The sequence below is a fragment of the Aythya ferina genome (assembly GCF_964211825.1).
Source record: "Aythya ferina genome assembly, chromosome: Z".
NCBI classification, from domain to species: domain Eukaryota; kingdom Metazoa; phylum Chordata; class Aves; order Anseriformes; family Anatidae; genus Aythya; species Aythya ferina.
The window spans coordinates 53677980-53705654 of NC_140299.1; the positions used below are offsets into that span (position 1 = coordinate 53677980).

The following is a 27675-nucleotide window of genomic DNA, read 5'->3' on the forward strand; positions in this document are numbered from 1 at the left end:
GCCTTTGTAGCACCTCCTTGTTGCTGAGGTAAATGTGAGGCTTGGCAGTGAAACTGTCAGGAGAGGAGGAGGCTCAGGGGAGGCCTCATTGCTCTCTGCAGCTGCCTGAAAGGAAGGTGTGGGGAGCTGGGGGTTGGTGTCTTGTCACAGGTAACTGGTGATAGGAGCAGAGGGAATGGCCCCAAGTTGTGCCAGGGGAGGTTCAGGTTGGCAGTGAGGAGACATTTCTGCTCAGAAAGAGCAGTCAGGCACTGGGACGGGTTGCCCAGGGTGGTGGTGGGGTCACCGTCCCTGGGGGTGTGCAAGGACTGGCTGGACGTGGTGCTTGGGGACAGGGTTTAGGACCCAACGGGGCGCTGCGGTCCGCCCAGCCGCCACCTCACGCCCTGAGGCACCGCCTCAAGGGGACGCGGGGAGGGAGGGGCCGCCATAACGGCCCGCCCAACGGCCGCCCAACGGCTGGGCGGGCAGCCGCGCCCCGCCCCTCGTGGGCGTGGCCTCGCCGCACGGCGGGGCGGCTCCGTGATGTCACGAGTGACGCACCGCTCCCGGAAGCAGGCCGGAGCGGAGGGTACGGTGGCTGAGGAGGCGCCCCCCGCCCTCCCCCCCCCCCCTCCGTTCCCCGCCGCTCTCGGTGTCTCGGCGGCGGCGCCCCCCGCCCGCCCGCACGCGCGTTCTGCCCCCCCCCCCCCCCGGCCCCTTTCTGACCCTCGGCGGCCGCCGTGCCCGGGGCGGCGGTGTGGCGCAGCCATGTCGCTGCTGCAGTCCGCCCTGGACTTCCTGGCGGGGCCCGGCTCGCTGGGGGCCGCCAGCCGCGACCAGAACGACTTCGTGGGGCAGACGGTGGAGATGGGCGACATGAGGCTGCGAGTCCGCAGGGTCATCGCCGAGGGTACGGCCGGGGGGTCGGGGGGGGGGGCGGGGTGGCAGTGAGGAGACATTTCTGCTCAGACAGAGCAGTCAGGCACTGGGACGGGTTGCCCGGGGAGGTGGTGGGGTCACTGTCCCTGGGGGTGTGCAAGGAGAGGCTGGACGTGGTGCTTGGGGACAGGGTTCAGTGGTGACAGTGGTGGTAGGGGGTGGTTGGGCCAGGTGGTCCTGGAGGGCTCTTCCAAGCGTGTCTGTGTCCGCGTTACGGCTGTGCTTCTTGCGTTCCCTTTGATTGAAATAGGCGCCCACAGCTTGCTGGTGGCACGGAGTGAGGCTAGGCAACGCCGCTGACCCAAAGCAACCCGTAGGTATAATCGCTGTTCGCCCGGGTGCAGTTTGCTACAGTGAGCCTGTGCTGACACCTGAACATCTTGGTACACTGCTCCTAGAACAGGCGCTTGAAGACACCTGCTCAATTAGTCACTATCTTAAAAAAGAAATAAAAAGGGGGGGGTGAGAGGAACCCACCCCACCCCACAAAAAAAGCCACAAGGTTTTCATTATAAACCATAGTTCGTTCAGTTAAGCTTGGAGCTACAGGGTGTCTGAAAAGTTCCTGCCACTTCTGCCATCTTCGGACTTGAAAGAGGAGTGGCTCTGCCTTAAACTCACCACTTTGATTTGTTGCCGATACCGTTTTTCCTCCAGCTCTGAACCTGTGCTCGACGCTTTCTTGCAAGTGCTTGCGTAAGTGTTCTGAAGAGCAGCCTTCTCCATGCTCAACAAACCGAAAATCTGTTCATTTTCAAGTGAGTTCTTTCATGCCAGGTTCCCCGCTAGAATTCAAGGGCTGCTTTCTCAATTTAGATTTCAAGTCTGTGGTGAGATGTGCGTGTACTGCCAAGACAGAGAAGCGGCCTTTTCTATAAGATTGTATGGTCTCCTTTGATTTTAATTGATGTGAGCAGCGTCTGTGGGTTGCAAAGTATTGTGGCAGGCAGGGTAAGTTTGGTGGTTATTGCGCCCCGCAGCTCTGTCCAGATCAGCGCTGTGCTGCCTGCCCGTGTTGGTGCCGATACCTGTGTGCCCATGTTTCGAGCTGGGACACTAGCTACACAGTTTGTGCAGGTCTGTTTCCCTGACTCATTTTGCAGAGATACCACCCTAAGAGCAGGACGGGGCTGACTGAAAATGTGGTGTGCTGCGGCAGGACTGTGAGAACAATGTGGGGAGGACAGGCAGGCGAAGATCCCTTGCACTGATACGACCTCCACACAGAGGATGAGCAGATGCTTGAACAGATTAAGTGTTTCAGGGGATGGACTGAGTGCTTCTGGAGTAGTCTGCTGTGTCTTCGGCTTTGACTTTTCAATTGCTCGCTGCAGCTAAGAAATTTTAGAGGTAATGGTTCAGTGCCTTGACATTTAATCCCTGCTTGCCTTTCATGTGATGCTGGCTTCAGCAGCTGTCATGGTTCTTTGGGGTCTTCCAGTTAGGTGCTCATGCTGCTGCAAAGTTCTCCTTCCACTAGGTTACTTGCCTAGTTAGTAAAGGTGAGTGAAGGCAACTTCTTGCTCTTTTGTATGCGTGCAAGTCACTTGCCAGGCAAGTATTTTGTACTTGTCTCCCTTACTGTGTGGGCATCTCCTTGTACCAGGGAGCCTGCACACATGCAGTCTAGCTACACGAGACAGAGAACTCTGTAGATGGTGTTAGGTGATGGTGGCTTCGACTGCAATCTGTCAGATCCCTTGCTGTTCACATGAACAGCATGCACAATTTTTTATGCTTTTGCTTCTTTTATGACTTTTCGCTTCTTCGTTTGGTCTTCTGGAGTGTCCTCCCCCTATGTTCAGGATCCTTGTGTCAGCCTGTGCTGGATAGCTGAGGGATGGAGACTGCTGAGCTGATGATATGACTATCGATACGCTGGCACATTATACCTTGTAAGGGTGGGAGGGAGCAGGGGACTGGAGCAGGCTGAGCAGTAGTCCTTAGAAAGTTCTTAATTCGTGCTCCTGAGAGATGGCAGTCTTTAAATATTATGTTCTTCCATGAATGTTTCTAGTGAGCCTGTTCTGTAAAAAGCAGTTAGCGGTGACACTTTAATTGGTGTGAACAGAGCCTGTTGATTAGCATTACAAAGTATCATAGGGTAGCAGAAACAGAGTCATTCATAAATTTATGTATCTCATTGACGAAGTGAAAATACAGTAGGTATAGAGAGCTTGAGGGTGTCCCATAACAGTAAGCAAAAGCTTGAGTTGATCTGTGAAACCTCTATGATACCTTTCAATCTCTTGTAAGGTTGAAAAAAATAAGCTTATTCTGCAAGTATTATGTTAAGTGTTTGATTAAATCAGGTAACATTTTTAAAGGTTTTCATAGCGTGTTAAAAATCAGTTGGCAGGGAGTTTGCTAGTAGTTCCTACTGCCACTCAGCAGATAATGTAATTTTCCTACAAGTACTTTATGGCTAGTGAGATGTTAATTTGCTTCTTGAGAACGGCTCTCGAGTCTTACAGGTTAAATAGGGCACTGTTGATAATTCCGTATTTGCGATTTCAGCTTTGTTAAATTTTCTGGAACAGAGATCACAGTAATGGAGAATTAATCTTTAAGAAGTTTTGAGGATTCTTCTGGTAAGATAAGTGAGATAAACCAGACAGAAAATAGGTCTCTATTAGTGCTTTCAATTACTTATTTTGAAATGCTTTGTGTTTGAGTTTTTTTTTTTTTGAAATCCGTGCTAGAGATGATTGCATCAAGAAAAACTTTTTATGACATAATTACTGTTTAAATATAGTTTTTGTCTTTGTCAACAGGTAATTCAGCTGCGGATTGATTAACCCTTATGGTTTCCTCTTTACTCTTGAGAGTGTAATTGCTGTTCTGTGAAGTATAGATGAAGTTGTTGATTTCTGTATGAACTGGGGCAGTGGTATCCTGGTTCAAACTTAAAGATTTTACACAAAGCAACTCAAGGCCTTGTCACTGGGAGGAGCTGATGGCATGGAATTAGCAGCGCTTGTTCCTCAAAGTCTATTGAGAAATATGCAGCCTGCTTGTGTAGGTTTATTGTAATGTGTTTGAAGACTTGTGTTAGCTGGGTACTCCTTGGTCTGACAGATGAGGAGCAAAACCTAGGCATAAATGATGGAATTGGGGTTTCAGTGCCCATAAAGTTCTCTTGCGTAACAATCAGGGATTTTTATATCCACTAATGAACTGTCAGTGAAGAAGGAGAGTTCACTGTTCCCTTTAACAGCCTAATGAGCAGGTTGGGGGTGCCTGGCTCCTCTTCATGTCTCATGAAATGCAGACTCTGTAGTACTGATCCATGCATGGGACAGCTGAGAGAAGTTGGAGAAAACTGCTTTTCACGCTGTACAGAGGTACTAGGCAAAGCAGCAGAACTTCTCCAACACTTTATCTAAATTACAATTTTATAACACGCTATTTAGCCTTATTTTAGCCTTATTTTTCTTCCAGATGCTGTGATGAGAAGGCAAAGACATGAAGTTTTAGTAAAACTTGTCCCTCAGATTAGAAAGAAACACTTTGAGAGATGTGCAATTTTTTTTTCCTCCAGTGGAGGTCAGGAATGTGACTTCTGGCACGCTCAAGTCTTTAAGGCTTTTTGATATAGGTTAGTATCAATACTAGTCCTTATTCTTTTTAACACAGAATTTTCCTCTCAACACCGTGGCATTTTGTAAATAAGACTTCCCCTTGATATGCTTGTCCAACTGTGCTGCTGCTGGAGTGAAGTTTCACGTTGTGGTGGTAGATTTCCCACTTGCTGGAAAAAGCCAAGGAAAATCATAATTGATGAGTTGTATGGAAGGAAATTCCCTGAAATATCTCATTTGTGTTTTTTTTAAATTTATCTGGATTTAAGGGAAAAAATACTTCTGTTTCCTTGTTGTACATTTAATAACTTTAAAGTGTTTTTGCTGGTTGTTTTACATAGGAGACAACAACTGAGAATAAATGAAGTGTGCAGCTTTTTGAGGAGCAGGGAACAAGGAAGTTCTGTAGCATTTATGTCTACTGATCTATTAAGGTTTCTTTAAGTAACAAGTATGGGCAGAAGAATAAGACCATGGAACAGAACCATGGTGACACAAGTTCTGCATCACTGCGACTTGGAGCTGAGTTTAGAAAAATCACTGAAGAAAGAACCATTCCTTAATGAAAAAAGTAGCAGTACAGGCTACAGGCCTAAATTCCTTCTGAGTTCAACGAGCTGTCAGGAGCTGAAGTCATGTATGTGACTTGCTCAAAGCAGTACTAGGACAAAATAAAACTTGTATCTATTGTTAAAGCATTGTGAGAAAAATCTACTTCGACCTTTTGAGTTTATGCAATTAATATTTTGCAAGTAAACAGGCAGAATTATGGTTCACCAAGTTTAGAGGTATGGTTTTATGGTCTCTGCAGCTCCTGGATTCACAGCATGGTGAATCATAGAACGGCTCAGTTTGGAAGGGACATTAAAGATCCCACAGCTCCAACCCCCCTGCCACCCACTCGATGAGGTTGCCCAAAGCCCCATCCAGCCTGGCCTTGAACACCTCCAGGGATGGGGCATCCACAGCTTCTCTGGGCAGCCTGTGCCAGGGCCTCACCGCCCTCTGAGGGAAGAGAGGGTGGCGATGTAATTAAATGCTGGATAGATATAATGCATAAACTTTGGCCAGCAGAGTCACAATGAACTGTTTTGGGGGGTATAGTTAATTTGATTTGCTGGCAGGTAGATGGATTTGCTATGGAGGGAGGAGAGCTCGCATCGTATCAAAGGGCAGTTGCAACAGCCGTGATGTAAAGGATGAACTGGCAGCTCTGCAAACCGTGTGAGGCAGACTGCTCAGAAGCAGGAAACAAAGTCAGACTCGCTAAGGAAGAGCCCAAGCACCCTGACGTAGTAGCTTTCTGGTTCACGCTCCCTTTACTGCAGGTATAGAGAGGATTTTTCAGCATGAAGCATGGCAATACTGTTTGTTGTTCAAAGCTCGTTTCTTAGGTTCATGCTTGCAGGGGAGCAGTGAATGTTTCAGTGCTCTACTTCTCCAGTTCTCGAGGCTCTGGGGAAAAACTCCCGATCTTTCAGCATACTTCACCTCTGGGGTTGTTTCTTCCTGTCATTAGGACTTTGCAGTTAACACAAATTTATGACTGGACTTGAAGTGCTTATCAGTGCTTGGCAATGATAACACAGTATCTCTCCCTTTTTGATCAAGGGTGTTGCTTCTACTCCTTTAGAAAAGCATCTGCCTGCTTTAAGGTAGGGTGCAATGTAGCTTGTAGTCCACGCTACAATTAGTGTGTTTCAACTGAGCTATAATCAAAATGTGAGCAACGCGGGATAGAAGTAGAAAGAAATTTGGTCAGTGTTTGGGAGGGGAGCGGACAAGTCACACCAAGTACTTAAAAACAGGAAGTTATCCACGTCATCTCTTTCTCATGACTAGCTAAGCGTGTAGAGAAACAAGGCGTTACAGCAGCACGCAGTTTTATGCTGTGGTTGATATCCCTTCAGATTTCATGCCGCCCTAGCCACCAAGAAGCGGAGCAGTCATTTCACCGAAATGGTTTCTGTGAAGATCAGTGAGGGCAGGAAAAACAGAAACCTAATCAAAAAGAAAAGAAGTTTTACATCCCTGTAGGCTTGTAGCGCAGTGAACTTAGTTGATACTATGAGGTGCCAAGGTTTAACTTGGAGGAGAAGGCAGATCTCTTTGTTGGAAATGAAAGGGTCTTCTCAGCTCTGTAAGAGGATGATGGGAAAACTGGCAGCAGCATTGCACTCGGGTTGTGGTGGTGTAAGGACAGGTACAGAGTGCTAGTTACTAACACCAGAGAGGTAAGGCTAGTTCCCAATGCAAAGCAAGTCAGAAGGCAGTGGCAGTGTGGACCGGGAGGTGAGGCTGGTAAGCTCTGTGCTCTGGTCGTGGTACGTGGGGCAGGCTGGTTCCAGGACTGGCTGTCGTACTTGGCTACTCTGTTTTCATGCGTGGGCATAGTGCTTTGTGTAGCGTGCCTCCTACAGCTGAGTTTGTGCCTACAGAAGATGAAGAAAACCAGTTTTGTTCTGTGGTGGTTTCTGTGACAAAACGGTCTGAGGACTTTTTGGAAGCTCTGTCTGCATTCTAGAAATGGGACTGAAATGCCTCAAGACTGTAAATTTTGTTCCTTGGGGCACGAGCTTGGATGTGTGTGTGTGTGTGTGTGTATATACATACACACAGGTAACCTGTATGGAGAAATCCTACAATTATTTTGCTGATATGAAAAACCTCAGAAAACTGGCTTAAAAAAAAATATCTACGTATGTTTGCAGGAGTGGAAGTGATGAGTGAAACCACCCAAAACAAAACTCCTTTCTGCACCCCTAGGAAAGAAACTGAAGTAGTCCTTCTGTCCTTAACTTTCATTTCCTCGTTTGCATCAGTTGGTCTGCAGTGGAGGTGTTTGCTTATCCAGGTATGTTGGTGCAGGGACGTGGTCCTTGGCTGACACGACTGACAGGGAAATCCCTGGTGTGGATATAGTTGGGTAGGTTGTGTTGTTTGCCCCATGAAGATCAGTGGTGAGTGTTCTCCCTGTCCTTGTCTCAACCCCTGGGCCCTTCCCCTCCTATTTTCTCCCCCTTTTTCTTTGAGGAGGGGCAGTGGGGGAGCGGCTGTGGTGGATTTCAGCTGCTCAGCAGGGTACAGCCAACACAGTCCTTGCTGGTGCCCAAAAAGGCTCCAAATGTGGGGCTCCGGAAGGTTGAGATAAGGATGATAATTGAGAGAAGTAACAGTCAAAACAGGGGCTGGATGTTGTTTATTAATGTAATAGTTGAGAAGAACTTCAGTAATAATTGTGAGGAATGCGTTTCAGTACTGTGGTGAAAGGACGAGGGGTGGAGCGTGTGTAAATTGTCCACTTTGCTGGTGTTGTGTTGATCTTACATTTATTTTGGTGTGGGGAATTCTTTTTGATGTATGTGAACTTCATGAACATTGATTGTGGAGTAAGAGTGTGTTGTGATCACTCTTAAATATGCTTTTCATTGAGGCAAGGGGTGGAATGAATTTATTTATTTATTTATTTTGTGGCAAGGGTTTGGTAGCAGGGGGCTGCAGGGGTGGCCTCTGTGAGCAGAGCCCAGCAGCTGCCCCGTGTCAGAGCAGAGCCAGCTCCAGCTGCTCCAAAAGGGACCTGCTGCTGGCCAGAGCTGAGCCAGGGAGTGATGCTGGGTGGGCCTCTGGGAGAGCAGATATAACAAAAGGGAAAAAAGCCCAGAGAGTAGGTGGATGTGGCCTGGAGGAGGCTGCGGCCCATGGAGAGCCCCCGCAGGAGCAGGCCCCGGGCCGGAGCTGCAGCCCATGGAGAGGAGCCCACGTGGAGCAGGGGGTCTGGGGGGAGCTGCCCCCACCCGTGGGGGACCCGTGCTGGAGCAGTTTGCTCCTGGGGGATGGATGGATGGGCCCCGTGGGACAGAGCCGTGTGGGAGCAGTGCTTGAGGAGCTGCTGCCTGTGGGCAGCCCCTGCAGGCTCAGAGACGAAGCACTACAGCCCCCGTTCCCAAGGGAGGAGGTGGAGGAGGGTGGATGGAGGGAAGGTGTTTTTTGGTTTGCTTTTAGTTCTCACTGTTCTAATCTGCTAGTGATAGGCAAGAAATTGTTATAACCTCCCTCATGCTGAGTCTGTTTTACCCGTGACGGTAGTTGTTGAGTGATCTCCCCATCCTTATCTTACCCCCTGAGCCCTTTGCCATTGTATTTTCTTCCCCGTTCCCTTTGTGGAGGGAGAGAGAAAGAAGTTGTGGGGAAGTTCAGCTACCCAGCAGAGCAGGGTGAAAGCGCTACACAGATGAACCTGCTTTTTTTTTTTTTTTATTTTTGCAAATCGTATTACTTACTGTCTTGGTCGTGGCAAAGAAGTTTAGCCAGTGAAGTTGTTTCTATTCAGGGTATGTTTAAACTGCTTGAACAGGCTAGCTCTACAAGGAAGCTAGTACCAAATTCTAAATAAAACTGCTTCTAGTAGTGAAGCAGTAGGACGCATTTTGTCTTTTTTATTTTTGAAAATAATTGCTTTTATCGAAAATAGGTGGCTGGACCAAGTAAATAAGTAGCTTCACAACTTCTCACCAGACTTTTTGTTTCCCAGAAAATCTATAGACATAAAATTAGTATCAGCTGTACTACTGCAGTAAGAGTGGATAGATAATACTGTATGGAACCAAACTGTGTTCAGGTGAAACAGAACGAAATAACTGAATGAGAAACTTAAAATTGGTGTTTGACAGGCATGTAGCTGTAAAGGATCAGATTAAGCCCTGCAGCAGTGAAAGGCACTTTATTTATTAAATGGGCATGTGTACTGGGTCTGGCTGGGACGTTAACTTTCCCGGCAGCAGCCCATACAGTGCTGTGCTCTGCACTTGTAGCTGGAACAGCAGTGTTACCACACCAGTGTTGTGTCTACTGCTGAGCAGCAGTGGCACCGCATTGGGCCTTTCTCTAACCCTCCTAGGGGGTGGGCAAAAAGTGAGGAGAGAAACATCACTAGGGCAGCTGACCTAAACCAATCCAAGGGATATTCCATACCATGTGGTGTCACACTCAGCAATAAAAGGTGGAAACAGGAAGAAGAGGGGAGGGGTGGGCTCTCGTTGGGAAAACGTCGGTCCTCCTCTGGAACACCGGCTGCGTGCGTTGAGGCCTTGCTTCAAGGACGTGGTCAATCATCGCTCATTTGTGGGAAGTAGAGAGTAATTTCTTTCCTCTGCACTTCCATATAGCCTTCATTTATTTTGTTTGTTTGTTTTCCTCCCTTTTCCCCTTTCCCTTTTTATTTCCCCTTAGTTAAATTGTTTAGTTCATGGTAGTCTTTATTTAATTGTTGTTATTATTTCCCTTTAATTAAATTATCCTTATCTCAACCCGTGAGTTGTTCTTTGCTTTACTTGTCCCCCTCCTCATCTAAAAGAGGGGGAGTGAGAGAGCGGTTGTAGGGTTTAGCTGCCCAGCACGGTAAAACCACCACAGCATGGTAAAGAGAATTTAACCAAGCATAATACCAGCTGGCTGGCTTTTGTTTGGGGTTCTGAAAAGTGCAGTGTACTTAATGTATTTAGCATTGCTGCACTTGATTTCTGGTATAATTACTGAAATAAGTGTTTCCTTTAAACTATTTGTATACCCTCAAGCTATCAATATTTTAATCAAGTTGCTTCTTTCGATTTACTGTTTAATGTGAGTTAGTTCTGATGTATTGATTCTGTCACCTGTGCAAATCCGAAGGCATCATTTTATGATTTTGGGTGAAGCATAAGCTGTATTTTGGAGTGCGTCTGTGTAGATGCATGGACATTGGTGTTTGTGGCGGTGTTAAGAGAGGTGTGTGCTTGAAATACATTTGGACTGACCCCATTTCAGCACTCAGAGAACACTTGCCAGTGTACCCGGTGCAGCTGAGCATGCAAAGTAACACTTCAGTCACCTGGGGTGCCACTGTCACCATTTGGCACTTGAGTCCCGTCCAGAAAACTGCATGGTAACTTTCTGTAGTAGAAAACGGTGCTATTAGAAGACCCCAGCTTTGTAAACTAAAGCATGCATTTTTTCAATGTGCCGTTTGCAGGGCTGTTAGAATAAGGCCAGGAGATATTTATCAAGACGCATGCAAAGACTTTCTTCTGCAGGTCCAGCAGTACTTTCCCTGTGAGGCCTGTGTAGAAGAGAGGTGTGGAGGCAGTACCACTGCAGCATGGTGCCTGGTGTATGTGGCCTACTGACTGCAAGGGTGGGCTCTGAACCCTGGGTCATGCCTCGTGCTGTGAGCAGGGAACTGGTAGGGGAAACTGAGTATGGGCTGTGGCTTCCCAGCACCTAGCTTCAGTCCAGGGATGGCCTGTGGATTACCTTGCTTGTTTCACTAGTGCTATGAAATCTGTAAGCAGCAGTCGTAGCTGATCGGCTGTGGTTTTATTGCCTATGTTCTCGTTCAGAAAGGAGCCAAAACCTCGTCAGGTCGTACACGAGGATGGTGGCATGCACTTCATTCTGTCTCCAGCCCCTGCCCCCATCAGCATCCCAAATTCAGGTGATCGCAGTTGCCAACCAGAACACTTGTACTGAGGGCATGTGGAAAGCAGCAAACCTGCTTTTAGGAAAAGGATCAAAATAAATGGATAAACACAAAGCAGGCCTGTAAGGGAGGACTGAAGTACTCTGGCAGGGGGTACCGTCTGTCCTCTTTGATACCATTGATACTTCCACTCTTCTTTAGTGCTGTAGTTGCTCTTTATCTTGTTCTCCTTGCTACTGGGGTTTTGGTTTTGTGGTTTCTGCATAAAATTGTACTGTAAAAGAACTGAGTATCAGGGAGCCTGTGATTCATTCAGATTTTGCTGTTGCTGCTTATGGCACAGTAACAGGATATGTTGGTGGTAACATTTGGGAGTTGTGGAGTTTAAAAAGTGAGTACGTGATGGCTGATTGCCATGTGACACTTTTGAGGGTACTTCTTGAAAAGCCTTCAATCTCATTGAATTGCATGAGGCACGTAAGTGTTTGCTTCAGCCTCATGTTAATGTTCCTTGTCCATAGAGAAAAGGTACTGGGCGCTAGTATAACCAGTTATTTGGATCATGCATCTTTTAAAAAGTGCCTTGTCAGCTTATTTCTTGCTTGACATTTTTATTCCTTACCCTGTTCTCTTAGACCTTTTGACCAGTGAAATTTTCTAGGTCACTGACATCTGGGCTTATTTTCCAAATTACTTCTGGAGAGGATGTCCCTAGGTATTCGAATGAGAATAGAATTTATACTAATGGTGTAGAAAGGCAACTCAGCTCAAGTTTGTCACTTGCTGTGGTTGGCTGTGAGTCCACCAGGTGTTTGCTGCAATAGGTGGAGAGCGAGTGTGCAACCATACTGTTAATGTAACCCTGAGGAAGATATTCACAGGAAAAATAGAAATGGTATAAGGAATGATTAAATTTCAGATAAGTGACAACATCATACTTTATGTGGTAGAGGAAATGTGTGCTTCAGTGCTTGAAAATGCTTTGGGCTTTTAATACGAACACTGAATGGTAGTTATCCTAAACATACAAAGAGATATGTATTTAAAATTTTAAACTACCTTGTGTTTTTTGTTGTTGTTTTTTTTTTTTTTTTTCTTTTTATGGCAAGACTAATAATAAAAACAAATAAGCAAACAATAATAGTTTTAATTAAAATCATTCAGTATATAGGCTGTAGCAAATGTTCGTTTTATCTGTGCTTGCATTTGGAAAAAAAAAAATAAATAAATCCACATGTGCATACTAACAAAACGCAGAACATCTACAAAGCTGGTGGGGCAAAAGACACCTGCAAAAGAAAGCAAGTACTGTCAAGAATATATCAGCTCTTGTATGTAGCTTATGTATACTATTGGCACCAGAAAACACGTATACTTACATTCAGTAAAGCTTCTTTATTCTAACCAAGCTGATGTGTGAATTTAAAAATTGGTTTATCTGAATGCTGAAAATTAAAACTGACTTAACATGTCTTTGTCTTGCAGGTGGTTTTGCTTTTGTCTACGAAGCTCAGGATCTTGGAAGTGGCAAAGAATATGCTTTAAAGGTAAAATGAATTTATTTAACTACAGGTTTGCAACGTCCATCTTTCCCTAATACTTTAGGATGATAGTTATTTCTTGATATATTCCACTGAACAAGGCGTTTGGAAAAATCCAGAATGATACAGTGGTGTTCGTACTGCACTATACCCATATTTAGAACTGTCATTAATCTTAGGACCCTGCATTTTATACTTACATAACAAAAACAGGAGTTACTGTATTAAGTAATAGTGCTGTGTGCCTTATTTTATTTGGGCCTTATGTAGAAGTTCATGACTCTGCCCTGGGGTTTTGTTGCGTGGATATAAAGAACTTGGAACATTTTCATATTAAAATAAAAATATTTAAAATGTTCCATACTTTCACCCATTCAGCAGTGCACTTTTCAGAGATGCTCCTCTGGATTCTCATGTTCTGAAGGCTTAAAATAATCATTTGACAGCTAACAAACAAGTGTTGTGGGGAGGACAATAAAATGAAATCATTTACTCTGTCATACGTTGCTGGAAAAAATCACACTTGTCACTTGTTTCCTACAAAATGACTTAAGTCTTGGAGTAGGGATGTTCTGTGCCTGTATCAGAAAGGAGATCTCTGTCTTGGGGAGGAAGGGGAAAAGGGTAGTAGTGCAAGAGTTGGGAGCAGTAAGGTGGCATTACACAACTGAAAATGACTTGCTCTGTTGTTTTTTTTCCCTACCACATCTTACATAACAAAGCTTGTGACCATAAAGCATGCTTTAGTTGCATGCTTTGTTACCGTAGTATGTGGTCACGACATTCAAAATGTCATGTAGGTTAAAAAAAGTGAACCATTACTGTACTTCTGTAGTTTTGTTGAACTAGAAGTAGCAAAGGCTCAGGTTAGTCCTATTCAAATGTTGACTCCAGGTCCAAACAGTACTCAGAATAGTAGTGCTTGTTTTTGTTGCTCATTACTCAGGTACCTAGAAGAGGTTGAGCTACCTCTTTGGACAAAAAACTTGACTAATTAAGGTGTAGTAAACGTTAATCGTATTTTCTTGAGACATAAGATGAATCTTTACTTGTCAGTATGCAGTGCTGGAATCAGGAGACTGCAGTGCTGTATACAGCAGAAGACTGTCAGAGCAGTATGTTTACAAGTGTCAGAGGTTACCACTGCTTATTTGTACCTAAACATGATCAGTACAAGTAGTTGGAAAATTTACCATTACGTTTGTCGCAGTATGTCCAAATGTGCAAAAGCCCTGCTCTGCTTACTGCCCCATTGCAGTTCCTTAAGGTTTTGACTCTAGCTTATCCTTTGTGTTCTGAAAAATAAAATACATAAAAACAGTATGCATTGTTTTTCTGGTATTTTCTCAAATATATGTTATTTTTGTTTGTTTCTGACAGAGGTTGTTGTCTAATGAGGAAGAAAAGAATAAAGCCATCATTCAGGAAGTTTGTTTCATGGTATCCTTTTCTGAATGTATTTAAATGTTTTGATTTAATTGCTTGGTGTGAAACGTTTCTGAGAAATAGACTGGTCTACAGATTTGTCTCTGTTCATGCCTTATGCTGGTTAAGAGGACTGACATTTGAGGAAGATCTGAATTCCTGGCTTGATGTGATTCTGGCACTGACATTCCAATAAGCTCAGTTCCTCAAGTTGCAGGAATTTAATGTGCACAGATAATTTTAGTAGGTGGTGTAGACTTTGCCATGTACTCTGTCTACCAAGTAATGAAATTCTTATTTGAGCATTCTTGTGGTCCTCTGGCCACCGTGAAGAGAGCTTTTGACCTTTATGATGATATTTAAATCTTAATGATACTTCCTCACATGCACTGGATTTACTGCCTTTTTGACTACTCAAAATCTTGCTTTTACTGTCAGTATATCTTAATTTCTGCATCAGGTGCACCTTACTTTAAAAAGTAATAGTGAATTTTGAGGAAGGAATTTCAGTAGAATCCATGGAGCAGAAACAAGGGGCAGAACCATCAGTGTGTTCATCCTTTTCACCTCCAATGATGTCAGGTGTTAGGTATAATACAATCTGTCATGTTTTATTTCTCAGTCCAGGTAATGTTCTCAGTCCTCAGCTTTAGAAGACTTGATACTTGTATCCCAGCATCTCTAATACCCTTACTTTGTTTCAAGAGTCAGTGAGTAGCGGTGGCATGCCGCTGGATTTTGGCTACTATATTCAGTTGCATTTTGAGTTACCATGCAAAATCACTGATCTTAAGTTAAGCTACTAAGATGTTTCTTTGTATGCCTGCTGAAATGTTTGTCAAAAATGTCAAGTGGACACAGTCTGCTGAAAAAAATACACTTGCAAAGAGCTGAATACCAGAACACTGTACAATTTTTAGCTACTCTGACTGCGTCTTGCCAGGAGTAAGTGATTATTCTTTGTGTGTATTTTCACAGCTCACTCATTGAAGTATACTTACAATGGGAAAGAGGCTTAACTGTGCTAACTTTCTGAGATAATATAACTATGTAATGAAACTACTTCTCACAGTAGTTAGCAAAAGGCTCTGAAGAGATGCATATGATAAAAGAAAAAGCACTTCTGATTCATACTAACTTGATGGATTTAACTTGCACTTTTTGTTTTTATACCTCTGTTAGGTTGTCTTTCTTTTTTTTTTTAATTTTTAGACTTGGTGAATGCAGCTTGCAAATCATTTGTTTGTCTCACAGACATGATTCTCAGTGTTTGGCTAGGGTGATGCACATCAGGAACAACACAAGTAGGCATAGTGCAATGTAAATCTCCACTAGAAGGAGCTGAGATCACTTTCGTGGTTCTCCTATTCACATAGTTAGTTCAAAAATGATATCTTGGATATTTGAACTGTAAGTGAAAAATGGCAAGAGTTTTAGTATGAGTTATTACTCATAAGAAGGTAAGTTTCCCAGTCGTTTAGAACTTTTATTTACTTTGAACTTTATTGTACTGACTTAATTTTAAGCATTGTGGACTTAATACTTGTCTTGTAGAGGCAGATGTTAATACAACAGCTCTTTCTTGATAAGCTGGCTAGAGAAGCATCTAATTATTAAAATGTATCCCTGACACTTCTGTTAATGCTTTGCAGTCATTATAAAAAGAGAAGGAGTATCTAAGGCTGTTACAAAGTCCAGTGTCCTTGAAGCCTTAATAACAAGGATGTTTTTATTTTTGCTATGTTACTTTCAGTGGCTTGCCTTGAAGTCTATTTTTGCAGCTGAGACATGGATTTACTTGTTCGGCTGAGTATCTTAAGTGCAGCAGTAATACCTTCTGTGATTTTGAGCTAGCATTCAAAAGAGGTGTCTGTGAACTGCTATATACAGTAATATCAATATATTTGACAGTATTCTTCCTTAAACACATTACCTCCAGAAAAAACTTTCAGGCCATCCCAACATTGTCCAGTTCTGCTCTGCTGCATCTATAGGAAAAGAAGAATCAGACACGGGACAGGGAGAGTTTCTTCTGCTTACAGAGTTGTGTAAAGGTAAACATTTTTTCTCTAAGCACTGGACATCACTTCTGACAGCTGTTTTGCCCAGGTTGCTTCACGGCTTAGTTCTAAAAACATCCTAAATATAGCATAGCTCATTAGAGCTAGAATTCAGCTCCCTCTTTCATAAGAGTTGTGTTATGTTCTTTGAGATGGTTTAACATCTTCTTAAATATGGGGTAATCACGAAGTTCTTTGTATTTGAGACCAGTCCAGGAAGGAACAGCAGGAATGTTTCCCAGGAGTGCTATTTCCCTTGGCACTGCAGTCTGTGTGGATTTGCCATTTTTTGGAATTTCTATCTCAAGATTGTAGACCTTTCTTGATGAGTGTCTATTCATGACAGGCTTTCAGACTTTATGTTGTTCTGTGTGTGCTTATGTGAATTTATGTGATTTTCTACAGGACAGCTTGTGGAATTCTTAAAGAAGGTAGAACCCAAAGGACCCATCTCCTGTGATACAGTTTTGAAGATCTTTTATCAAACCTGCAGAGCTGTGCAACATATGCATAAACAGAAGCCTCCTATAATCCACAGAGACTTAAAGGTCTGTTACAGTGCAAAGGCTGATTTACTCTTAAGGCTGTTGCTCAATTACAGTGGACAGTCACGAGCATAGAGCTTACGTGTATTGCCTTGCCAAGAATACTGGTTGTTGATGAAGGTCATCACTGAAATACTTGCAGCTTTGCAAGTACCATCTTTTTCTTATATTTGTGGCATTATTTTTTTCTATTAGCTAGTTCAGGTAGGTTACAAAAAATCATATAACATCTTTTGCTGGTTAAGTTAGTGTAAAAGTTTTTTGTTTTTAATAAAATAACCAGAGTTATGACTTACAAATTGCAGTTTTGGCAAGGAGGTTTTCTCAGTACTGACAAACAGGCTCCTAGGTCATACCAAATAAGAGACTTTAATCAAGCTGGGATGCGTCTTTTTTGGTTATACTTTCTAGAATAAGATCTTGCAATCTTGGCAGAAATCTCTATGCACTGGCCACTAGAAAAGCTTGTTAAAAAAAAAAAAAGAAGACTCCCCTCTCAAAAAGGGATGGAAAGCTATTTACAGATACACAGTGTCTTACATAGCCAGTTCCATACAAGGTCTTCAGTGTGTTATAGCTGAGCCAATGCTGTAATTAGGTCTGCTTTTTTTCTTGTCAAGGGAAATTCCTGTCAGAGATCAAATAAGGAAAGAGGCAGAAATTTGGTATCATTTTAGAGGCTGTAAAACAAGACGAAATGACAGTTGTGCTGCAATAGGCAGGGACCTTACTATAATCAAGTGTCAAATGGGGATCACTTAACTGTGCTACACTTTCAGGAAAGCAGGCCTGCACTGCGGCATAAAAAACAAACAAACAAAAAACCCTAAGTTAAAAGTTTTGAGTCTACCTTCAAATGAGATCTGAGATGGTAGTGTGTTTTTGGGGAGAGGTGTAATAGGCTGCAGTCCAAAAAGACTGTCTAAACTCTTTTGACTGAAAATAGTAGGATACATAGAGTTTCTGCAGTATAGCTTAAAGATCAGCTTCATATAGTGGTGTCTGTTTCTGTCTTCCTGTGGCTTCCTTCTCTTGCTTTTCAGTATAACACATTCTGAATCCCTTTGGACAAAGTTTGCAGTTAAAATGCATGTATACAGCACTGGAAGAACCCAGCTAGTTACTGAATTGTGAAAGTTCAAGCTAGTTAAAGAGTGATTGGTAAACAGTCAGTTCTTGTCTGATATTTTAATCGTCTAAATTTGATCTTTACAGGATTTGGCTCCCATAACACAGGTCATGGGGTCTATTAGAGACTATCTGAATAATCAGCTGAAACTTTTTTAGTTATTAGCAACCTTCAGCAGAGTATGCAGCACAACATGTTCACAAAATCTTGATTTTTGTCCAGTGTTACTGGACCCATTTTTAGTGTTCAAACTTGATTCGATATTGAATCATAGAATGTTTTTTGTTTGAAGGGACCTTGAAGATCACCCTGCTCTGGGGTATCTTCATTTCTAACCGTAGTCAGGGATGCCACCATCCTTAGATCAGGTTGCCCAGGGCCCCAACCAACCTGACCTTGAATACCCCCAGGGATGAGGCATCCACAGCTTCTTTGGGCAACCTGTTCCACTACTTTACCACCCTCACAGTAAAGATTTCTTCTTAATATGTAGTCTAAATCTACCTTCTTTAAGTTTAAAGCGATTACTCCTTGTCATTGCCTCCCATTTTCATTGTATATAGAGGTGAGCAAAAGTTATCCAACAAAGGAATTCAATTTGCTTATTGAGTTTGATACTTAAACAGCTGACTGTCATCTTTACAGGGTAGTCAAAATTCATTTTATGGTGGAAGAAGGACATGTCTAAGGGAGGTCAGTGGGATGTTATGAAAACTGAAGTTTTGGAGAATGACATCCAGAGATACAGCAGTGTCAAAAGGAAAGGGAAGATAGATCTGTCTATCTGGAATGTGGTAGCATAATGTTGGAAAAGTTAAAATGCACATCGGTCCCTTTTTATGACTTGTATCTTAGCAGTTTTGTGGACATGACCATGTGATACTTCTGCCCAGTATTTACTCTCCATTTTAAGTTTCCTCTCAGTTTCATTGAGCAGTCCAGAAGGGTTGGATTTTCAGGCACTAAGAAAGGGAAGGGTTGAAGATGAAATGTTCAGGCAGCACATGTTCCTCTAACAGTTGGATTCTGTCTGCTCATGAGGTCATGGCTGCATCGTTCTGGCTGTCCACCAACAGCCTGCTTCTCTGCTGGTAACTTCTGTATTTTGTATCTACAGCAGTCCTAACCTCCACTCCACTGCAGTTGAGCTAACAATGTTCAGTTCTGTGAATGAAAGCATTTGTATTTCAAGATACTGCTTATGCAAGTGATGATATAAAAAACAAGCCTATCCTTGGGCACTAATAAAATGACGTTTTTCTCCCCAGGGTTTAGTTCTTGTTCTCTTGGATGTGTAATGCTTATACCATTTTTGATGCTTCCTCTTAAAAATTGTCTGTATTGCAGTGTAGTGCTGTTTGAAACCTTTGTTTTCCAGTAAACAGCTACGTTCCGGGCTAGACTGAAATATTTTCCATACATGTGTTTTTTATATTTGTTATGTACAAATAAGTTGATATTTAAAGTATGTGTTTTGGTGTTTAAAAGTGGAATGTCTTCAATTTATTATTCTACTTCTTTTTGAAGGTGGAAAACCTGCTCATTAGTAACCAAGGGACAATTAAACTCTGTGACTTTGGTAGTGCTACAACTGTAGCTTACTACCCTGACTATAGCTGGTCTGCACAAAAGAGAGCACTGGTTGAAGAAGAGGTGAGATTATTTTAAAGTAATTAATGTTGACAGTTGATTCAGTTATCTGCTATTAATCTGCTGTTAATTCATGGAACTTCTAAGACAAATGAAGATTCTTACAGTTGTGTTCATAAGTTCTGTTTTTATATTCATGTTGCTAGAGTTTAAAGACTGCCTGCAGTTAAAATCATAGCTTGTTTTCTGTAGCTGTGTCTGTAAGCACAGATTCATTTTGAACAGTGTCCTCTCTGCGGTCTGGTGTGGAAATAGAAGTGATTGATTAATAGAGCCTCTTCTAATTGCACTATCAACAGGAAGTTGAAAATTGGTTATGCTGAAGAGATTCTCACCTTCTGAATTTTCTGTTAAAAGGTTTATGAAGAAATAACAGGTCTTCTGAGCAGGACTTAAGTAGGCAGTATTACTGTGCTCCGAGGACTACGGTGACGGCATTAAATATGCTGTTGATTTTTTCCAAAGTGCATTTGCTCTTTATTTTGAGGTGAGAATAATGTTCCTAACGTGGAAGAGTGATTTAGCTTCACATACTTGAGTTTTGGAAATATTCTTGAAGATTACAATGTTATCAAAGTCCTTGGGACTATTACATGATTCAGTTGATGGCTTCTGCATGGACAAGTGTTTCTGAAATTAATTTTCAAAGATAGCTGCCCATGCAGACTGGATAGCATTCTATCTCTGTGGCTGATTGTCACTAAAGCTTATTCTAGTTTCTGCTTCAAGAAATTCTATCTTCCACAGATCACCAGGAATACAACACCAATGTACAGGACACCAGAGATGATAGACTTGTATTCAAATTTTCCAATCAGTGAAAAGCAGGACATTTGGGTAAGAAATAGTCTTTTGCTTTATCATAGCTTCTTACGTCATAGTGAGACTGATTATGCAGTCTGCATCTTAATTTTTTGACTAAAATGAATGAAAATAAATGTGGATTAGACTCTGTCAAAATCAATTTAACTACTGTGAACTGTGTATCTAAGTAGTGAGATGTAGACTTAATGTTTTTTCCCCCCAGTTCTAGCTTGACTTCCATTGTGAAAGGAAATGCTGAGCTTTATTTGACAATCAATTGATCTGTTGCTTAGGTGGAGCTTACCACAATACAGACATAATACTTACATGTATAGTCCTTAAATTCAAAATTCAAATTCTTTCCTTTCATGTTCTGTCATGCATGTCATCCTGTGACAACTTGCTGCTAAGTTGAGTTAAAGCCGAGTACATCTAGGTACATCTTGCAAGCTGCTTCATGTATTCCCACTATCTAATACTTCTGGAAATGCAAATGAAGGGCTCCTTGCTGAGGAGTAAAATTTCAAATTTGGGTTCTCCTTAACCAGTACTTGGTAAGAAATTCTTCAGTTTTTGTAAGATCCAGATTTTACTTCTGTATGAGTTGAGTATCTGTAGATTTCATGTCCCTTATTTTTTTTTCAGAAATTATTTTGGAGTGTTGTCTGTGTATGCATGGAACAATACTATAAAACTTTTGATTATTTTTTCTTACTGCCTGAAACCTGAGCTGGGTGCGGGAATAACAGTATTTCGATTTGTTTCAAAATCTTCTCCTCCTTTCCTCAAAAGACACTACGTTCCTCCCCTCCCCCCCAAAAAAACAACAAACAAACAAACAAAAAAACAACAACGACGACAAAAAAAACACAACAACAAAACAACAAAAACAAGAAATAATAACCCTAAACACTTCCACTATGCTAAGGAGTGAGATGAGACAAAATGGTAAAGGAAAATTAAGATTTTTTGTGGCAGTGCTTTGTGTTGAGTCAGCATTAGTTGACGACAATATCCCCAGGTTCAGTGAGTTTTCTTCCATTCAGGCAAGTCTGCATACCTTTGTCATGAGATTTAACACCTGTTGTGACAAAGTAATTAAAGGCTTTTTTGTCACTTAGTTTTTTCATTTTCTTCTGCCCAGACTACTTAGAACTTCTTAGCAAAAAAGAGGAAAGTTTAATAGTATAGTTGTTAAATTCAGGAACTTCCAGTAAGCTGATCTTTGGTATTAATCCTGCTTTATTTCAATGTACTCTGACATCTCAGAACGCATTTGATATGCTGATTCCAAATATAGAATATGGACTGTAGTCAAAATTCAGAATGGATGGCTGGTTATAACCCTTCTCACTTGATTTTTTTTTTTTAATTATGTGCTCAATCTGTCAAACATTGACTCCTTTCTAGCATTACCATTGCAAGAAAAAGCCTGTCTTGAAGGATTTTTTTTTTTTAAATTAAAACTACGGTAGACATCTACCCTCCACCCTCTGGAATGGTGAGGGTGGGAAATTCAAAACAGTAATATCTTTCCAGATTTCCAGGAATAATTTGGACTATAGCTCCTGGTGGTTAAAACTAGATTTTGTACTTTCTCAGGGAGCTGAGGGATCGTGTGAATTGTGCTGAATGCTTATTTTCAGTGCTAGGCAAAATAATTGAAAGATAAAAGGGACCAAACATTAATAACATTAATATTTTAGTGTTAAGTAACTGAGATTGGTTATTAGTTGTCTTTTGACTTCTGAATATATTAGAAATGAATTTGTTCTGATAAACATGTTCTGTTTTTTGATATACTTCTGTTGTCAGTCTGGTTCCCTTTGGGAATCTAATTAAACATTAGACAACCTGCTCTATGATTACAATATTACATTTGGGAAAATTGGCTAAATACAAAAATTCAGAAGTTGTGTTATAATGGGAATAAAAGTGATTATACTGAGTGTTGTAGCGAAGGCTCGATGAAATGGGTCAGTATTAGCAAAACGATGTGAAAATAACGTACTGTGAATTTTAAATGCATCTGGAGCTTAATCTACTTCAGGTACCTGATTAAGAATGACAGGCAGATCTTTAAACTGGAGCTCTTCAGAAGGACTATCTAATTATGTATGCTGATGGCTTCGGAATTACTGACTTCTGAGGAGATTTTATAGATATCACTGAAGGGTACCTTATGAAGATTTACCACTCAGCGCATGAATTCAAGGAGATGGATAGGCTCACTTTTGGCATTGCATTCTGAAACACCACCAGTGTGTGCTGCAGTGGTTTTAACACCTTTATGCTGGGGGCTAGCTGAAATGCTGCTTAAGGCTGGTAGCAAACCAGCCTTCTGGAGGAAGCACTGCTTCTGTAGAGGATGGAAATGTAATCAGAATGAGTAGACTAGATTCTGAATAAGCTACTTGCCTAATGAATAACTTTTTTCCCACTCTTTAATACTGTCTTGCTTTGTATGATAATGTTGTATGATCCTAACTGCTGAGATTCAGGAGTGCTATGCCCAACCCTGGAATGTCAGTGAATTATTCATAGTTATTTTTTAACTTTGACACGCTGCATTTTTTTTCTGCTGGTACATAAGTTCACAAATTGACCCAGGCAGGTTCTTTAATGGTTCTTTCCAAAGTTCTGGGGCAACATCTTGGGGAAATGGGCTCTTCTGTTAAGTACATCTGCACAGCCTCAGCACCGATAATACTGGCTTTGGGGAATGCCTTAATGCAACTGGAATTGACTGTAGCCAAATTGAATCACAATTGGAGTTTAAAGTGTTAAAAAATACTAGTTACGATTCTAAGATACAGATGAAGGAGGAGGAATAAATAATACTCCATATCAATTAAAGCAAAGATTGAATCCAAGTGGTCTCTTTGTGTTCACCCAGTTGTCTCTGTGCTGTTCTCCCTCGTGTGACTATGGATGCTGATGTGCTTGGTGTATTGAACTGCATAGGAAATAGTTTCATTCCTCCAACCAAATTATGATCTGTCTTACGTCTTTCACAGCAGATATTCCTGTGGCAGAGTAGTTACTGTTCCAGTATTCTCCTGCTGGATTAATTAATGTAGACTACATGGTGATTCAATGTATACATTTATATGGAGTTCTTTATTTTATATCGTCAGACACAAATGTACTTGCTATATGATAACGTACAGAATTAGTATACACAGCTTGCTTCTGGCCCAGGATTTAGTGAATTAACAAGTCGTTTCGGAGTGACTATATGTCAAGCCTTAGATTTTAATAACATTCAACTCTTTGAAATTGTTCTTGGGATAAACGGACAAGCAAAGACAATTTGAGACAGTGTGCAAGGAGGACTGAAAGCAGTAAACAGATTTCTCAGCTAGTATCTTTGCTGGCTTGTTTTCTGGAGGGAAGGATATAAGAACCCATATGCTTTAGTAAGTAAGCTGGGTACAGAAGAGAGTAAGGAAGAATTTACCAGTACATTGTGCAAACGTTTTCTTAGAGGTATTGGGTGCTTTACTATAAAGCTTTTGTAAGCCAGAGGGAAGCATGGTTCTTCTATGCCAGGATCACTCTGCAAATAGGTTTCATATATTCTTATGAGTTCATATTTACGTATATACACACACACACACAGTGTGTGTGTATATATATATATATATACATATATATATATACACATATATAGTGTGTGTGTGTATATATATATATACACACACATATATACAAAACTTAAATTTACTTAACTAACACGCAAGATTGTTCTAACTAATCCATAGCACCTAGAGTATTCAGAAATTAGAACTCGTTATGTCCTGCTGGCTCTGATAGTTGTTCCCTTGTCAGGTTACACAGGTCAGTTAAGTTTGGACACTTCAAGGAACTTTGAAGTTCCTAGAATGTGGTAGTCACAACTCTGTGATTTTTTTCTCTGAGGCTTGAAAAATCCATCTGGGATTGATTTTCAACTTTACTCGCTAGAAAGAATTGAATAACCTTCTGATTAAAGTTGTTACGTGGCTATTAGGAAATAAAGGGACAATCGTTTCAGGCTGTTTTTCTTCAAATCTTTATCAAAACAACTGTTTCAGAGACAACTTTGTGTTCCTGTGGCATGGCATTTAAACAGACTGGTTTATACTTAAATGCTTACCTTGCTGGTGCATTGTATAGTAAAGTATTTGGGTTAGAAATAAGAAAGTCCAAACTCCTACTCAAGAAACAGAATTAGTCTCCTTGAAGCCTAAGATGAAGTTTAGAAATAAAAGGTCTGATAATTCTGTAAGAAAAACTGTTCCTGAACATGCTCAGTGTTGCAAGTGCTCATTTTTTTTGCATACCGCAAAATGCAAAAAATAGATGTATTATTATGATTTTTAAAAAGACATGAATAGGAGAATCACTGAAACTGAAAGCTTCAGGGAGGGGAGGGAAGAACAAACCACATACCTATTTAAAAGCAGTTTCACTTCTAGGAGTGCTCTAAAATGACAAGTGAATGTTTTACTAAGTGTTTCTGTCCTCAGAGAAACATCAAGGCTAATTATTTCAGGAGTGTGAAACTGATACCTAAAGCATTATTTTATATATATATATATATATATATATATATATATATATATATATATATACATACATATATACATATATACATATACATATACATATGTATGTATGTACATAAAATTAAGGTTGCATGAGTCAGCAGTTGATGATTGAAATCTGATCTGCAAGCTCCATTAAGGAACTTAATCAATTGCATAGTCTAAAATTCCACTTCAGTTATCAGTTCCTGAATTAAATATTTCTGCTTTATCTCTCTGTAGGCTCTGGGCTGTATCCTGTATTTACTCTGCTTTAGGCAACATCCTTTTGAAGATGGAGCTAAACTTCGCATAGTCAATGGAAAATACACTATTCCACAAAATGACACCCGCTATTCTGTGTTTCATGATCTCATCAGTAAGTTTATAATGTTACTAGCTTGGTGGTCTCAATGGATGTATCTTAGTATTTGTGTTATATTCCTGGAATTAAGTGTTGTCAATCTCTGCATAATCATGTGATGATGGAAAAGTTAACTGTAACAACTTTTCATTGTATTCAAAATTTTAATCCAAATTCAGAAAACTTAAACTTTAAATGAAACGTATTTTTTAGCCATGTCACCTGTCTTGTTTAGTGTTTGAATCATTCCATAGGACTGATTAGTGTTTTGATGAATTCTTTGAATTTTCTTTCGAAATACTTATTTCTTTCAATTCATGTAGGTTGCCAAAAGCTTTGATTACAGTACCAGAACTTTGGCTACAAATCCAACATTATTAAATTGCTGTCAAAAAATAAATCCAACATTGCTTCTGAGGTTGGTCATTAATAGACTCCTGAAGTATATGCTATGAAATATTCTTGACCATAAATGGTGTTAGTTGTATCACTTAACAACAGTGATACTTGAATATGGATTTAGTGGCTGCTCCACACTGTTTCACATGTCTGAGTGCTCATATTGCTTTAGAGTGCACTGAAGAAAGTACTGATGTTTGCTGAAAGAAGAGCTCTGAAGGGTATCTGTTTTATTGCCTGAATCATGTTTTTTTAGGCTCTTCCTTGAAAGTGAACCCAGAGGAGAGATTGTCAATCACTGAACTAGTGAATCAACTGCAGGAGATTGCAGCAGCTAGGAATGTGAACCCTAAATCCCCCATCACAGAGGTAAAGGAATCTCATAAAGGAGTATTATTGATTAGGTCTCCTTCCTTTCTCTCCTTTTTTATCCAATGTGAGTTTAGTAACAAATGTCAGAGCAGGTCCCATGTTCCTTAGTCTTTTGAAAACTTCACAATTTTGTAATTCATTTGAATTGATCTACATTACCTGTATAGTCTTTGAAAAATGTGCTTTTATAATTCAGAGCTTATGTGACATTAGAGTAAACTAATTATAGTTCTTACTGCTTAATGAAAAAATGTCACGATCTTGGGTCATTCCTTTGTAAGTAAGTGCTCTATTTTACATGCTGCATTTAATAATCATTAACTTGCACAGGAAAATCTAATACGTGAGGACTCTGCCTACGTTGACTGGAAACCCACTTATTTGTCTCCAGTTTGATTAATATACACAATATTGAAACTGAATGAATTGCTATACTTGACCTTCCTGGCTTTCTCATGAGCATCAGAAACAGATTGCATGCTTGTTCTCACCAAGTTATACTGTGTAAATTACTTTTACAAGTTGGCTAAATGAGCAAGAAAATCATCACAGTATTGATCTCCACAGCTCCTGGAACAAAATGGAGGCTATGGGAACAATGCTCAGCCTCGGGTGTCTGTAACATCAGTTTCACAGAGCTCCAAGCCTGCAGGACAGCTCAATAACATGTACAATGCAGGTATGTGCAGAAGGAAATATCTTGTTTTTGGAAAAAAAAAAAAATAAGTCACTTTAGGGTTTTAGACATTTATGTGGCTACTTTGAATTTACATTGCTGTTTCTAACCTTTTTCCTTTTTCTCAGGGTTTGGTTGTATGTTGATAATGCAAATGTGAATTTCTCAAATTTGTTGCTAAAGATAAAATTTACTTTCTTGTGTAGAACAATTGAAACTAAAATGTGTTATTGACTTGTAGATGGGTAAGAAGTTCTGATAATGAATTAATTGATGAGAGTAACTGACAGAATAAGAAATAGTATTTCTAAGAATAAGAGCTACAGTGAAAGTAAACAAAAATATTTTACTTTAAACCTCAAACTTTCCAGTTCAGTGAGGCATATGATATTTTGAAATGTTCAGTGTAAAGTGAGAATTTGTAAAGTTAAATTTAACTGCTGAAAATCTTCTCAGAAGTGCTGGATTATAACAAAAACCTTGATATGTTGTGGCACAAGTTAGCAAAATTGGTTCATATCTTGAGGTCTTGCACAACATTGGATCTCTAATGTAGGAAGATGACACTTGTCTCTTTTCCAAGCAGAACTACTTAGCATTATATATGATATGACCAAAAGCAGCCATTCTGTGTCTTTTTGCATAACTTTATGCTAAAACAGGCTTGTTAATCTAGATGTTGAGGTAGTCCAACCAAAATCAATCCCAAAATAAAATTTTTTGACAACCTCAAGAAGGTAAAAAGCAGAAGCCTAAGCTCATTTATGGGTAGTCAAGTCATTGCATTCAGAAGCACCATAGCTGATGCTGCCTTGAGTCCAGCTAATTAAGGGATGATTATGCAGAGTTGTGCCAGAGGAACTTTACTGATGAGAAGTTGTGTTAGCATCTGAAGAAAAGCAGTAGTTAGGCTAACAGCACTTAATTGAATCAACCAAAGCATGTCTTCAAAATGACACAATTAAAAGCTCATGTACCCATTCTATAAAAGTAGGTATTCCAGGGTTCACTCAATTGGAAATATTTGTACTTCATATAGCAAAGAAAATAAAAAGCTAATGGGCTTACTTGCATCTAATTTCTTAATGAAAGGCAGTTTCTGCAACTATCTTACATCAAGTATGAGTATGTTGCTTAACATTACAATTAATGTAGAAGAAATCAAGGGAGTATTTCATACTGTATT

At 40.8% G+C, this 27675-nt stretch overlaps 1 protein-coding gene across 3 annotated transcripts in view; it reads left to right on the forward strand.

The window, feature by feature from the left end:
- Window positions 1–605: 605 nt before the first annotated feature.
- The window catches only part of GAK (cyclin G associated kinase), a 70395-nt gene continuing 43325 nt past the window's right edge, over window positions 606–27675 (forward strand). For 2 of the 3 annotated variants that reach the window (XM_084504955.1, XM_084504956.1), the window contains exons 1-10: window positions 606–892; window positions 12442–12503; window positions 13878–13937; window positions 15862–15976; window positions 16388–16530; window positions 19184–19309; window positions 20054–20143; window positions 24922–25057; window positions 25698–25810; window positions 26381–26492. In XM_084504955.1, the coding sequence (XP_084361081.1) occupies window positions 751–892; window positions 12442–12503; window positions 13878–13937; window positions 15862–15976; window positions 16388–16530; window positions 19184–19309; window positions 20054–20143; window positions 24922–25057; window positions 25698–25810; window positions 26381–26492 (1099 nt within the window). In that variant the 5' untranslated portion in view covers window positions 606–750. Of the gene's footprint in view, window positions 893–6394; window positions 6706–12441; window positions 12504–13877; window positions 13938–15861; window positions 15977–16387; window positions 16531–19183; window positions 19310–20053; window positions 20144–24921; window positions 25058–25697; window positions 25811–26380; window positions 26493–27675 lie in introns of those variants that run through there. The other variant, XM_084504957.1, reaches the window with a different exon arrangement.